The following is a 12,114-nucleotide window of genomic DNA, read 5'->3' on the forward strand; positions in this document are numbered from 1 at the left end:
TCCTAAAACTGAAATTAGCGCAACTGTAATGGTAGAAATTTCTTTGACAACTACTCCACCAGCTTATATGAGTGAATCCAACAAGTTGTGGATTTCCAATGATACAAAATGTGATTACGAGGGTCTATATCCAAACGCCATATAAAGTTGCGAATAATCAAGAAAAGTGCTTCGTAACATAACTTCGATAACAGATTACTTTACGCGAATTAAGCAGTTTTGGGTTCACAAATACAACAAAGCATGCATACCTTTGTCATCAAATTTGAGCTTTGCTAACAAATGGATGTTTTTAACTAGCCGTCCCACCCCAACACCTAAAACTAATCATTTCTCAACTTCTAACATCAATGTAAGAAGTACTGTGTTCTTCAAATTCAACAACAGAACTGTGATCAGCTGATTTGTATAGTGGTGCAAACAGCAAACCTCATAGTTCCAATCGACTTCTCAGCAGCTAAAACCATTGTCACTCTACAAAGATCCATCATGTTCACACAATTGCATAGGTTCAGCATAGGGTGAGCCAATGAGAAAATATCGCAGAGACTAAGGCAGGATTGGGGGGGGGGGGAGATGAAAATAAGATCAAAAAACACGTACCTTATCAGAAGCATTCTGGTAAGTATGCTCCCAGACTTATTTAACCCGTGCTAGCATTGATTCCCTCAGTTTACAGTTCACCAATACATGATCCAAAGTCTGGCTTGTTTCAGGTTTATTATTAGGATGATGAAACAGGATTATTTGAGCAATTAAGAATACCGATTAGGAAATGTTTGTGAATCCAAGCTAGATTGCTTTTTCACAACGGGGGGTAGTATATGAACATATCTGGCTATCTTAAGGCAAGGTAGTGTCTTTCAGCACACCACTTGGAACTTTGAATTTGGGGTTTTGCTCTGTAAAAGCAGGTGGCTTCTGATACACGATCGAAGCTGCCCTAATCAAAATTCCAGCAGTTAAACCCCAAATGACATACTTCTTGTCGTCTATTTCATAATCAAAATAGTGGATCAGATACTTGTCGCCCATCCACACTCGTTCTTCACATCTTCTATTCTCATCCTGGAATTGCAATTTGCTATCAAGTGTACAGCAGCTGGAATAGCTAAACAACTGTGGATGAAAAGAAAAGGAAAAAGTAGAACTTGAGACAATACCTTGAGGAACATTTCCAAGGGAGCATCGAAAACAGCTTCTACTTCAGCGGCATTTGGGGAAGGATTAAAGTCTTTCTTGTTGGAAAGTATGCCGATAACAGGAATCACCCTGAGGAGGTGCTGCATTCATACTACCGGGTTAACGATTGAAGTTGTTCTCAGTCTGCTTACTACTTCGTAGAATAATCCACAAAACAATCTAATTAACATAATGCTACACTTATGTACAACCTCTTACAGAAGCATCCATTGGTCACACAACTCAAAACACCATAATCGACCATCATTCATTGATAAACACAAAACATAACGAGAAAGAAAACACATTAGTTCTACACAACGATTTTCTTTGAGGGTGTACTCAACAGCATAGATATCTAAAGGCAGTGAAATAAGACCACATTCTCGCTTATAAACTGTTATCGATGTCTGATGATTAAGGAAAAAAAGTATCCAACTCAGATATATAGCAACAATCAAATGGGCTTTACTTGAAAACCAGTTCAAACGTAAATCAACAGATCAAAACAAAATCACCATATTCGAGTATATGATTCAGCACTCCGAGTTTCCATGAGAGGACAAGCACGTATACCTTCGATAAGAACGGTTCGAGGCAAGTAACCACATTAACAAGTGAAGGATCCAGCCCTATCTCCTCTTTTGCTTCCCTCGTTGCTGTCTCAGCATCATTGGCGTCCTTCTCCTCCGCTTTCCCTCCAGGCAACGACACTTCACCTGTCCCCAAACACCTCATTCAAGATCCAGCAAACGCAGCATCAAGAGATGGAAAATCGTCATGTAGCTCATTAAGGTCAACCATACAAATTTATTCCAGATTTCTCAATCAAAGCGGCAAATACCATCAGAAACCCTAATTTCCACACAATGCCCTAAAAGATCTAACCTTTCTACCAAATTCACCACGATCAAGCTCTCAATTGCTGAAAAAACACTTGAATTAAGCTCGAATTAAGTGAAGGCGTGATGAAACAAACCAGAATGAGTAGAGAGCTGCGACGATCGCTTAGTGAGAATAACCCTAAGCTCGCCACCATCCCCTTCGAAGAGGCAGATCAGAACCGCCGCCCTTTTCGGGCTGAACCGCTCAGCAGTCCGCACTTGGGCCGCCGAAGTTGCGGATTCCGGGAATCCCACCTTCGCAACGACTTTCTCTGCGCTCTCCTCCATCCTCTGCTCCTCCTCCTCGTCATCATCCGATGTCGTCGGCGGCGGCTTGTAGAGGCGCAGCTGTTGGGCCAAAACCACGAGTCTCCCGGAAAGCCCCGAATTGGGGATTTCCATGATGATAAGTTTAGAGAGAGAAAGTGGGAGTGCAGGGGAGGAATGAGGGGTTAGGGATGAGAAGATTGAGGGAAGTAGTGAGGAGGTTCTTCTGAGGAGTGGAAGCATGTGTGCTTGCTGCATTAATGGCCGTCCCTACGATTTTTCCATTCATCAATAATGTAGTAAATCCTACTTAATCGAAAAAAGAGAAAAAACAAAAAAAATACTCAAATAAAAAGAGATTTTTACTTATGTGTATAAAATCTTTACTAATATTTATAGTATAATTAATTGACTGAAAATGTTGATATGAAATGGGGAATTGGCTATCGGTATCGGTCTCGATCTCGATCTCGATCTCTTTTTGTAGCTCTACTATATGTGTTTGACTCAATTATTATCAAATCGGTATAAGCATAAGAAATAAATTTTGTTACACTCTTTCACGCAGTACATCACAAGGCAAAAATATTATTTTAGGCAATTTATCAATTAGAATTGAGGATTTCCTAGCTTGTAAGTATGGACTATGGAAGGTGTAACGAATTTTTAGTTTCACCCACGTTTCGGGCCTTCCAAATATCAACCAATTCTACCCTTTGTGGGGGCCCGTTTGAGGTTATTTACGTTCTATTTTGGGTGGTGGATTTGTCTTTAAAACCCAAACATACTCTCCAACCTATTATCAATTATTTTTTTTACTCTCTTCGTCCCATAAAGATTGTCTCATTTTTCTATTTCCGCCCGTCTTACAAAATTTGTCTCATTTTACTTTTTACCATTTTTGGTAGTGGACCTCATATCAATTCATCTGATCAACTCAGCTAAATTCAAATTTTGGAGCTACCATGATATCAATTGTGTAAGGCCATCCACAACGCTGTTCATATACCGTTCCTATACCGTTCCTTAAACCACTATTTGAGGGCCCCACTGTACTTTTTTACTCCATTCCTTAACTAAGGAACGGAACCTGCAACCCTTCGTTCCTTAACCGTTCCTTAAATTACTATTCATTCAATTTCATTTTTTTTTATTTCCAACCCAATTCAATTTAAATAAACACACTTTAATAAAAAACAAACACACTTTATTAAAAAACACACAACAGTAAAAAAAAATTCAACTTAAACTTAAAAAAATAAAAAAAAACACACAATTAAAATCCTAAAAACATAAAAAACAAAAAAATAAAAAACACACAATTAAACGTGGGAAAATAAAAAAACTACTCCGCCGGCGAATCATCCTCCGGAGGCGGTCGAGGTTGGGGGGAGTCGGAAGGCCAAGTTGTGATGCCATATACACAATTCCGTTCCACCAGGCCGTGAATTGGGCGTACGAGAAGCGGGAAGTGTCCGCCATTGTGGCGGTCATGTACGCCACCATAAGTGTGTCCGAGCCTCCCAGCGAGCCCGATCCCGAGGCCGACTGGCTTGATTCGCCTCGGCCCTTCCTCGCTCTAGCCGTCTTCGCCGCCTTCGTCCCTTGCGGCCGACGGCGCCCACGGCTGGATCCCCCGTATTCGTCGGGCATTGGATCCCCCGTACCCCCAAACACCTGCGGTGTACCCTCGCTGGCCTCACCGGTGTCACCAGACGAGTAGCGGCCGCTCGCCGTGTGCTTCGTGCGCTTTGAGGTTGAGCCCGAGCTCGAGCGGACACCGCCGGCCCACCTTTCCTCGTCCTTGACGAGCTGCCAAATATCAACATATTTGAACTGTAGGCCGGTGTCCTGGTAGAAGACACGCAAAGCCGCCCTCAGAATGTCGGCGCCCGAAGCTCCGCTTTGGTAGTTCGCCGCTTCGGCCGCGTAGATGCCGCAAAATTTTTTGACATGTGCGTCGACTCGGCCAAAGTGAGCACGGAGCATTGTATATTTGCGCTTCCGGGCCCCTTTCGGGTTAGTCTGGTGGTAGACATCACGGACCTTTTCCCAGAAGCACTTGGCGGCTTGTTGGTTCCCGACGATGGGATCGTACGAGACGGTGAGCCAGGCGGTGTACACCGCCTTAGTTTCTTCGTTGTTGTACGGATGCCGGCCCAGATCCTCTAGTTCCTCCTCCTCCTCCTCCTCGGGTGCCTCAGACGCAGCCCTAGAGCTTCCACCGCCTCGGCTTCCTCCCTGGGTGGGTTCTACGGGGATATCCTCCCGAATCTGGGACAAACCCTGAGAAAGCCGCGAGCCGGGTGGTCGAGCGTAGGCATCCACATCGAAAGTGGGTGGTTGGTACCCACCCGGCGTCGCCGACCCCTGGGTGCCCGGCGTCGCCGACCTGGAACCACCTAGTGTGTTGTACATGGTCTCCCAATCGCCGAACGCGTTGAGATCCCACCCACCGGAGCCGCCACAGCCGTAATTCCCGCCGCCGGACATTTTGTGAAGGAGATTGAAATAGAAAATTGGAGAGGAATTGATGTTGGTTTAGGAAGAGTAGATGTGTAGTTGTGTGTGAAATGTAATAAATTAGGTGTATTTATAGAATAAGAAAATAAAAATAAAAATAAAAAAAATTAAAAAAAGTTAAAAAAACGGTAATATGACCGTTTAAAAAAAAATTATAAAAATATATTTTTAAAAAAAAAAATTAATTATTGCGTCATCGCTGACTGTCCCACTCGCGGGCCGGCGAGTGGGAAGCACGCACGAAGCGGGGAGCGCCACGTCGCCCGAGCGCGTGGCGGCACAAGCCGTGCCGCGTTCCGTGCCGTCGGCACGCGGAACGGAATGGGAGCGGAACGGTGCGCCGCAACGCGTTCCGCGGCGAAACCGTTCCGGCGGAACGGCACGCGGAACGCCGGCGGCACGCGTTGCGGGTGCCCTAACAGCTTCATACCATTCCTTTGAGGTTGGATTTACTTTCCTTCTTCATACTTCATCCATTAGAAACGAGAACCGCCACACTACATTTGCATTCCGACGCCAACAATGACCTTATTCAAAATCCGAACCCACAATTTTTTTTTTTTGAATCTATGAGCATTAAATTAGAAGAAAGGCAGAAAAAGTCACATGGACGCATGCCATGTTTCTGTAGACAAACAATATGTACATAGTACCCAAAACAGTACCAACACATCTCACAACTTATTATAACACACCACAAATCAATAGTAATTATTATTGCATTTCCCTTTGAACTCAACTCCACCAAAAACAATATGGGAAAGTGATGAGTTGTCGCAATTCCAACAAAACAAGGCACTGTAGCATCTCCACAAATGAAGCTCAGCCGTGTAACGTGAAGAAAAAGATGTCTGCCAAAGAATTTCAAACAGTAGTTACATCAACTGCTCATCTACAAGTGAAAAGGGGTGGATGGCAACGATATGGCGCCATCCAGGAGGTCTTGAGTTCGAATCCTGGATGGCGCAATTTGGGATTAATTTCCCTGTGGGCTCAAGGCTTGTTGCCTTGGGACTTTGCAAGCATACGGGCGTGGACCAGTCTGAGGGTGGTCAACTTACGAGCCGAGACCCGTCTGAGGATGGTTAAGCAGCTAGTTCGTGGGCCACGAGGGAAAGGGAGAGGCCGGTGCTTGGCCTGGACCCGTCTGAGGGTGGTTAAGCGGCTAGTTCGTGGGCCACGAGGGGCAGGAGGAGGCTACTTCGGACGTGACCACGAGAGGCTGGAAGAGGCTGGTTCGCTTGCCAATGTATCTCGAACTCCGATGTATGTGTAAAAAAAAAGTGAAAAGGGGGGTGGGAGGTTAATTCGATCCATCCACCTCATCTCAATCCTTCTATTTTGGTTAGAGACGAGCTGGAAATACTATGATCACACTGAATGTCAAAGTAACATAACCTCAATTTGAAGCCTATCAAAATCTATAATATTTATGAAATGTATAATTATTAGAAATAGTCGCACTAGATCGATACGAGGGCTTAATGTTATCTTAGGGTTGGCCGAAAACGTTGCCATCGCTACCTCGATCAGCCAAATTGTTTTTGGAAGAAGACGTAGACAAAGTAAAACAAATTTGTTTTGAAATTTTTTTGAATTATCCCTTGTTCGTTTAATTCTATTGATTATGTCGTTTTCAAATTTGTATGCTGGATCCGCCACTAGTCACAGTAACATACACTTTAAAGTCATACTTATACCTGCCTACAAAGCATAATTCTAGAAACTTAACAACTCATATATAGTTGTTTGTCTGTTTTCTAGCAACGACTTTCTTCTGTCGGTGAATTCTTTTTTTTAAAAAAAAAAACCTCCTATATGAAGGAGGAAATTACAAATGAAGTCCTATAGAAAAGAGGAAATTACAACTGAAGTCAAGAAGACTCGAACTCGGCACCTCATACAATAATGTCTAAGCTCGTTATCGGTGAATTTGGGGCGAAAACCTTTTAGTCGACAAGTCCTGACACTGCGAGCTTTATTTTCTAGATCCGTACATAAACCATCCCCCCCTCTCACACCATATTTTAGCATAAGTATAGCTTTCTCCTTTACTTAATCACACTCACACCCCTACACAAAAAAAAACATGGACAAAACGGGAGAAGCAACATTTCATCATATCAACAAGAGCCATCCCTCGCCAACAAAGCGAGGCCGCCTCGTCCGAGCCACCGGCCGAAAGGACCGCCACAGCAAAGTCTCGACAGTGACGGGAGGCACCCGCGACCGCCGCGTGCGCCTCTCCCCCAAAACCGCCATTCTCTTCTACGACTTGCAGGACCGGCTCGGCTGCGACCGCCCCAGCAAGGCCATCGATTGGCTCATGGCGCAGGCCAAATCCGCCATCGATGCTCTCGCCGCCGCCCCTCCCACCTCCTCCGCCGTCCAAGAGGAGCACTCCAACGAAGATCAGCTCTTTCTTGAATTGTTCGGTGCAGATTGCGGCGGCTATGCCGAGAGGGAACCCCTTCAGTCCAGTTATTATACTCAGTTTCAAGGCTTCGGATTTTCCGACCAGGAGCTGACGAATTTCCACGCCGCCGATGAGATGGCGGCTTTGAGCATGTCTTCTTCGTTCTTGCAGCATTATTAAGCATTATTTGTTCAATTTCTTTTTCTTAGCTAATGTACATCATTCTGAGTTTGGAGAATTTCAAGATTGATTGATGGTTTTTAGTCACTGTTTAAAATACATACATTCATGTTTGAGAAAAAAATTCTGGAACAATGATGAAATCATAGATCTCTTCACACACACATAGAAAGGAGATGATTAAACCTCATACACCAATTATACGGAAAGAACTGTTCAAGTATAGTGGGTGTTACGCCAGTTTTTCATGTCAAATAGTCACGAATTAGGGGTTTGGATCCCCTACTATGGCATAATAGCACTGCCCCTGCTGTGCACAGCACGGGATCCTTGCCCACAAATTAGACCAGACTTATACTTTATGGTTTTATTTATTTTATTAATCTTTAATTTTACATTTTCTTTTAAATGGTGATATTTGTGAAATTAAAATAAAAAATTTATGTAATTGAAATTAAAAAATTACATAATTAGAAATATGAAAGTTTCATAATGAAAATATAAAAAAATTACAAATCACATAAAAATCCTAATTAGAAATGAGAAAATTCGTTTTTAATTAAACTAGCACAAATAAATAATTAAAGAAAAGAAATGAACAAAATTGGATAAATGAAAAAAATAAAAGAAATTAAAAAAAAACTCTTTCTTCCCTCTCCTCGCTCACAAATGTGCTGCTTGATTGGGCGGTGAAAGGTAGGCGCGCGTGCAGCTTAGACCGCAATGTCTGCCGCTCAGGTCCAACCCATGGCCTCGGCCGACATTGCTCCACTGCTATAGGTGTTTCTCGGGAGCGCCTCAGGTCTAGCCCGTTTTTCGATGTCGTTGCGAGTGCCCTTACTTTGGAGGTCTAAAGGGGTGTGAAAATAGCAAAAAGTGCAATCAGGCAATGACTCCCATGTGATATTGTAAGCTGGCATAATTATTAACAAGTGCAGCTGAGTACTGATGCAATAATTTTGCTTCATTTAGTAGTTAGTACTCAAAAGCTACTATTATACACAACCAATCCCTCTTATTCTCCTTAGGCATTTTAATCAATCAATTATCCACTTATTTATCTTTAACAGCTGTGCTATTTTCCACTATATAAGTTCAAAGGATCCCATAATTACTCAGCTGTCAATTTGTTGTCTACAATTAGTTAAGAGCTGGGAAACTATATAATTGATGGTGATAAATTGATTTGAAACTGATTAAGGAAACTTACTAGTACTACTTGTTACTTGGAACAATGATATGACCATGAATTGCATGTGTCAATGTCCCGAGATTAAGTATCAAGCCCTAATCGAATGATGCGGCTTGATCTTATCTGATCCATCAAATCGAACACCGCCAATAATTATATTGACAAATACTATACAGGATCGAACACCATCAAATCGAATGATGCAGTCAACCCAAGGTAGTATGTGCTTGATTCTTAACAGAATCACACTGCACCAGCTTCTGTAACCTTGCGTTTCCTCTCATTCGACAAACACTTCTCCTTGCCTAAAACAGGAGAGGAAAAGCATAGTCAGTTCAAGAGTTCGAGGAGAAAAAATCCATAAGACTTATCATAAGTTCATAACGATCTTCATACTTGAAAGCCCAACACAGTTACGGGGAAAGGCAAAATAAATGAACCGTGTAAACTAAGACGATAGCGATTGCTAGCAGGGAATATGACATACAACATGTGCACGGTATATATGCAGTCTGAATCTTTCTAGCAGCAACATATTCTCTGGAGAGAACGACACTGCAGCCATTCGCTAGTGCTAGACACCCTCTGAGAGAGCAGAGATCCTCTCTGCAGCCATCATCTATGCGTTGAAATGAATATCGAAAAAAGATAGTAATATCAGAAATCAAGAAGATGGGAGCGAATCATCTTCAAAACACAACATAGAAAACCAAAGATTCAGATTGGAGCTGAGCTTTAAAACCTTCGCTTTACGTGATTTAACTTTCCTTTTGCTGATTATATTCTTATACCAAATTCCTGAACCCATAATCAGGGCTTAAAGCCTGGATGTGGTAACTGAATGACCCTATAGAAATCACAGATTCCATCAATTACATTCAGTATATGAAACATCTAATTAGATATATCGATGAAATGCTAATGGATAAATGGCAAAATGTATACATCAGCATAAAACAAGATGTTAGTATCATATGAATAATGAAAGAGATTGGTCAAATTAGTAAGGAATTCTCAATATTTTCCTCTAGTGAGCTCAAAAACCAGCAACCAGAAAGGACAGCAAGAAACTTCTATAAAGAAGAAAGCTTGTGTCACATTGCACCTGCTCACTCGCCCAACTATATACCGATGAAATGCTAATCGATATAAGGCAACAACAAGATGTTGGTATCATATGAATAATGAAATAGATTGCTCCATTAGTATGATTTCTCAATGTTTTCCACTACTGAACTCAAAAACAAGCAAACGCAAAGGATGGATTAAGAAACTTCAATAAAGAAGAAAGCTTTTCCATCTCAAAGACAGAATTTACAATGTGTTGTGGATAAAACAGTACAAGAATTGAAATTTAGAACACAAAAATCTGACATCAAAAGGGATCATTAAACCTAAACAATATACATCATAGGAATTATGAGGCATGGAACTGGGATTTCAAAGATCCATTCACAATGAAACAAGCATCAGATTCAATCAAGTATTAAAGACTCTTTTTTTTTTCAATTCAACAGTCCATAGATAGTAAATGCTGTAAAACTAAAACTGCTCAAGAATCACAAAAACCCACATGTGTCTTTCAGTGCTAGTTGAAAAGAAAAATACAAAAAAGGCCACATTTTGCTTACAGACACATGAAAAAAAACATTCTTGAAAAGATCAATGAAAGAATAAAAGAACATGGGCAAGTCAAGAAGCTCACATACCAAACTCCTTTTAGGCAAAAGGGTTTCTCTCAAAGCTGACAAAGAAAACCAAGAAAGCTAAAAAAGCAGTGATGGAGATTGGAAGTATGAGTGAAACAGAAGAAAAACAAAGGCTTATATGCATAGGCTTGAAGACAAAATTGGGTAGTGTTGGTTTTGCCGATTTTTGCCATGGCCCAGCGACTGCTGACCTCAAAAACAGAGGTTGAAGACAATCAAACTCAAATGTATCACCAAATAAGAAATTCTATCCTGTCGCTTTAGATTACAATTATTTGAAGAGAAAATTGATGTATTTCCTCCATCAAGGGGTTGAATTTGGGAGAATTTCGCAATTTAATCCAAGTAAATTTATTGTAATAGAGACACTCGAAGTAAAGCTGATACAACCTTCAATCATTATTCGCATTGCCACGTTATCATTTTTGTAGGAAAAAATACTTCAAACTAACCTCCTAAATTCTTCATTTAATTTGCCTTGCTAATTGAGTTGTGTATCAATGGTATTTGATTTAATAGAATATATAATCTTCAATCTTATAAATATTACTACTAGATTAAATAGAATAGATAAGATTCAGACGTATAAATATTGTTCGATTAAAATGTAATATGATGGGGTACGGACTAAACAAGCCCAACAGCACCAACGGCCCATCAGCCCAAAGCCCAAGGAAGAGTATGAGTTCGGCATTACCAAAGAGTTCGGCCTCAGCCTACAGCTCGGTAAAAGCCAACCAATCAAGCTCTGCTCTCAAGTCGGCATCAAGCTCCCAGATCGGCAACCAAAGCAGTTCGGTCTCAGTAAGAGTTCGGCCTCAGCCTACAGCTCGGCAAAAGCCAACCAATCAAGCTCTGCTCTCAGGTCGGCATCAAGCTCTACTCTCAGATCGGCAACCAAAGCAGTTCGGTCTCAGTATTCGACCGAACAAGGAGTTAGTGGACCCATACAGGATTTCCACAACTTCCAACACACCCACTACCACGTGGTGTCTGCTCAGGCCACGATCGTAGGCCATGACCTACGCTACATGCAGGACCTCCACGACATCCACAACCATCATTAGTGGTGATGCAAGCCACGATCTTAGTTCAATGTATAAATAGAACTTAGATCAGATAGAAAAGGGTTAAGCTCTCTAGAGATAAAACACCATATAGCAAGTTTGTATTTGTAAGCTGTAGAAAACAGATCAAGCAATACAACTCTGCCCTCTTTTCTTCCCGTGGACGTAGATTTACTTCAGTAAATCGAACCACGTAAATTCTTTGTGTCGTGATCTGTATTTTCCTGCATTCACTAACATCAGAAATTCGCGGATTCATCACTGGCGCCGTCTGTGGGAAGCAGAGAACCAAATTTGTGATAAGCGAATTTTTGACCCTTTTTCCACCCCAAAAAAATGCATACCAGATCACACACTACCCGTAATACCGTTCGTGAAAACCATGAGGAAGCTAGTCCAGCCCGCAGGTCCGGAAAACAGCCTCGGGATACAGCTACTTCCAGTTTTCACGATGAAGGAACAAGCCGCTCAAAAGGTCCACACACCGAGTCTTCCCAGCAGCCTGATTTGAATGAGGCTGTCAAGCTGTTCTTGGCTGAGAAGCAGGATGAGTTCTTAGCCTTCCTGCAAAAGAGCCAAGAGCCGAAGACGAAAACGGTGGATTCTCCTTCCTCATCCAGACATGAAAGTCGCTACCGCAGTAGTGCCGTGTCTTCCAGGAAGAAGAATCCTCAACCCCGACATGTTCCTGTTC

At 42.0% G+C, this 12,114-nt stretch overlaps 2 protein-coding genes and 1 long non-coding RNA gene across 5 annotated transcripts; 1 reads left to right on the forward strand and 2 right to left on the reverse strand.

Moving 5' to 3' along the window:
* Positions 1-174: 174 nt before the first annotated feature.
* Positions 175-2,626, reverse strand: LOC121773248 (nudix hydrolase 15, mitochondrial-like). Its single transcript, XM_042170060.1, has 5 exons — positions 2,162-2,626; positions 1,759-1,901; positions 1,164-1,283; positions 604-1,068; positions 175-474 (listed from the first exon to the last, which is right to left on the reverse strand). Exons 1-4 carry the CDS (start codon positions 2,589-2,591, stop codon positions 844-846), a joined length of 918 nt encoding a protein of 305 aa, XP_042025994.1. The 5' UTR covers positions 2,592-2,626; the 3' UTR covers positions 175-474; positions 604-843.
* Positions 2,627-6,945: 4,319 nt separating this feature from the next.
* LOC121775359 (transcription factor PCF5-like) lies at positions 6,946-7,452 on the forward strand. Its single transcript, XM_042172435.1, has one exon. It carries the CDS (start codon positions 6,946-6,948, stop codon positions 7,450-7,452), a length of 507 nt encoding a protein of 168 aa, XP_042028369.1.
* Positions 7,453-7,919: 467 nt separating this feature from the next.
* On the reverse strand, positions 7,920-10,753 carry LOC121773250. 3 transcript variants are annotated; one of them, XR_006044736.1, is made up of 5 exons: positions 10,354-10,753; positions 9,387-9,491; positions 9,132-9,263; positions 8,663-8,949; positions 7,920-8,302 (listed from the first exon to the last, which is right to left on the reverse strand). It is a non-coding gene; the product is annotated as an uncharacterized LOC121773250 (long non-coding RNA). The 3 variants fall into 3 exon arrangements; XR_006044737.1 differs by having other exon boundaries at positions 7,920-8,365; XR_006044735.1 differs by having other exon boundaries at positions 7,920-8,949.
* Positions 10,754-12,114: the final 1,361 nt, after the last annotated feature.

This window comes from Salvia splendens, chromosome 17 (genome assembly GCF_004379255.2).
Source record: "Salvia splendens isolate huo1 chromosome 17, SspV2, whole genome shotgun sequence".
In the NCBI taxonomy this organism is placed as follows: domain Eukaryota; kingdom Viridiplantae; phylum Streptophyta; class Magnoliopsida; order Lamiales; family Lamiaceae; genus Salvia; species Salvia splendens.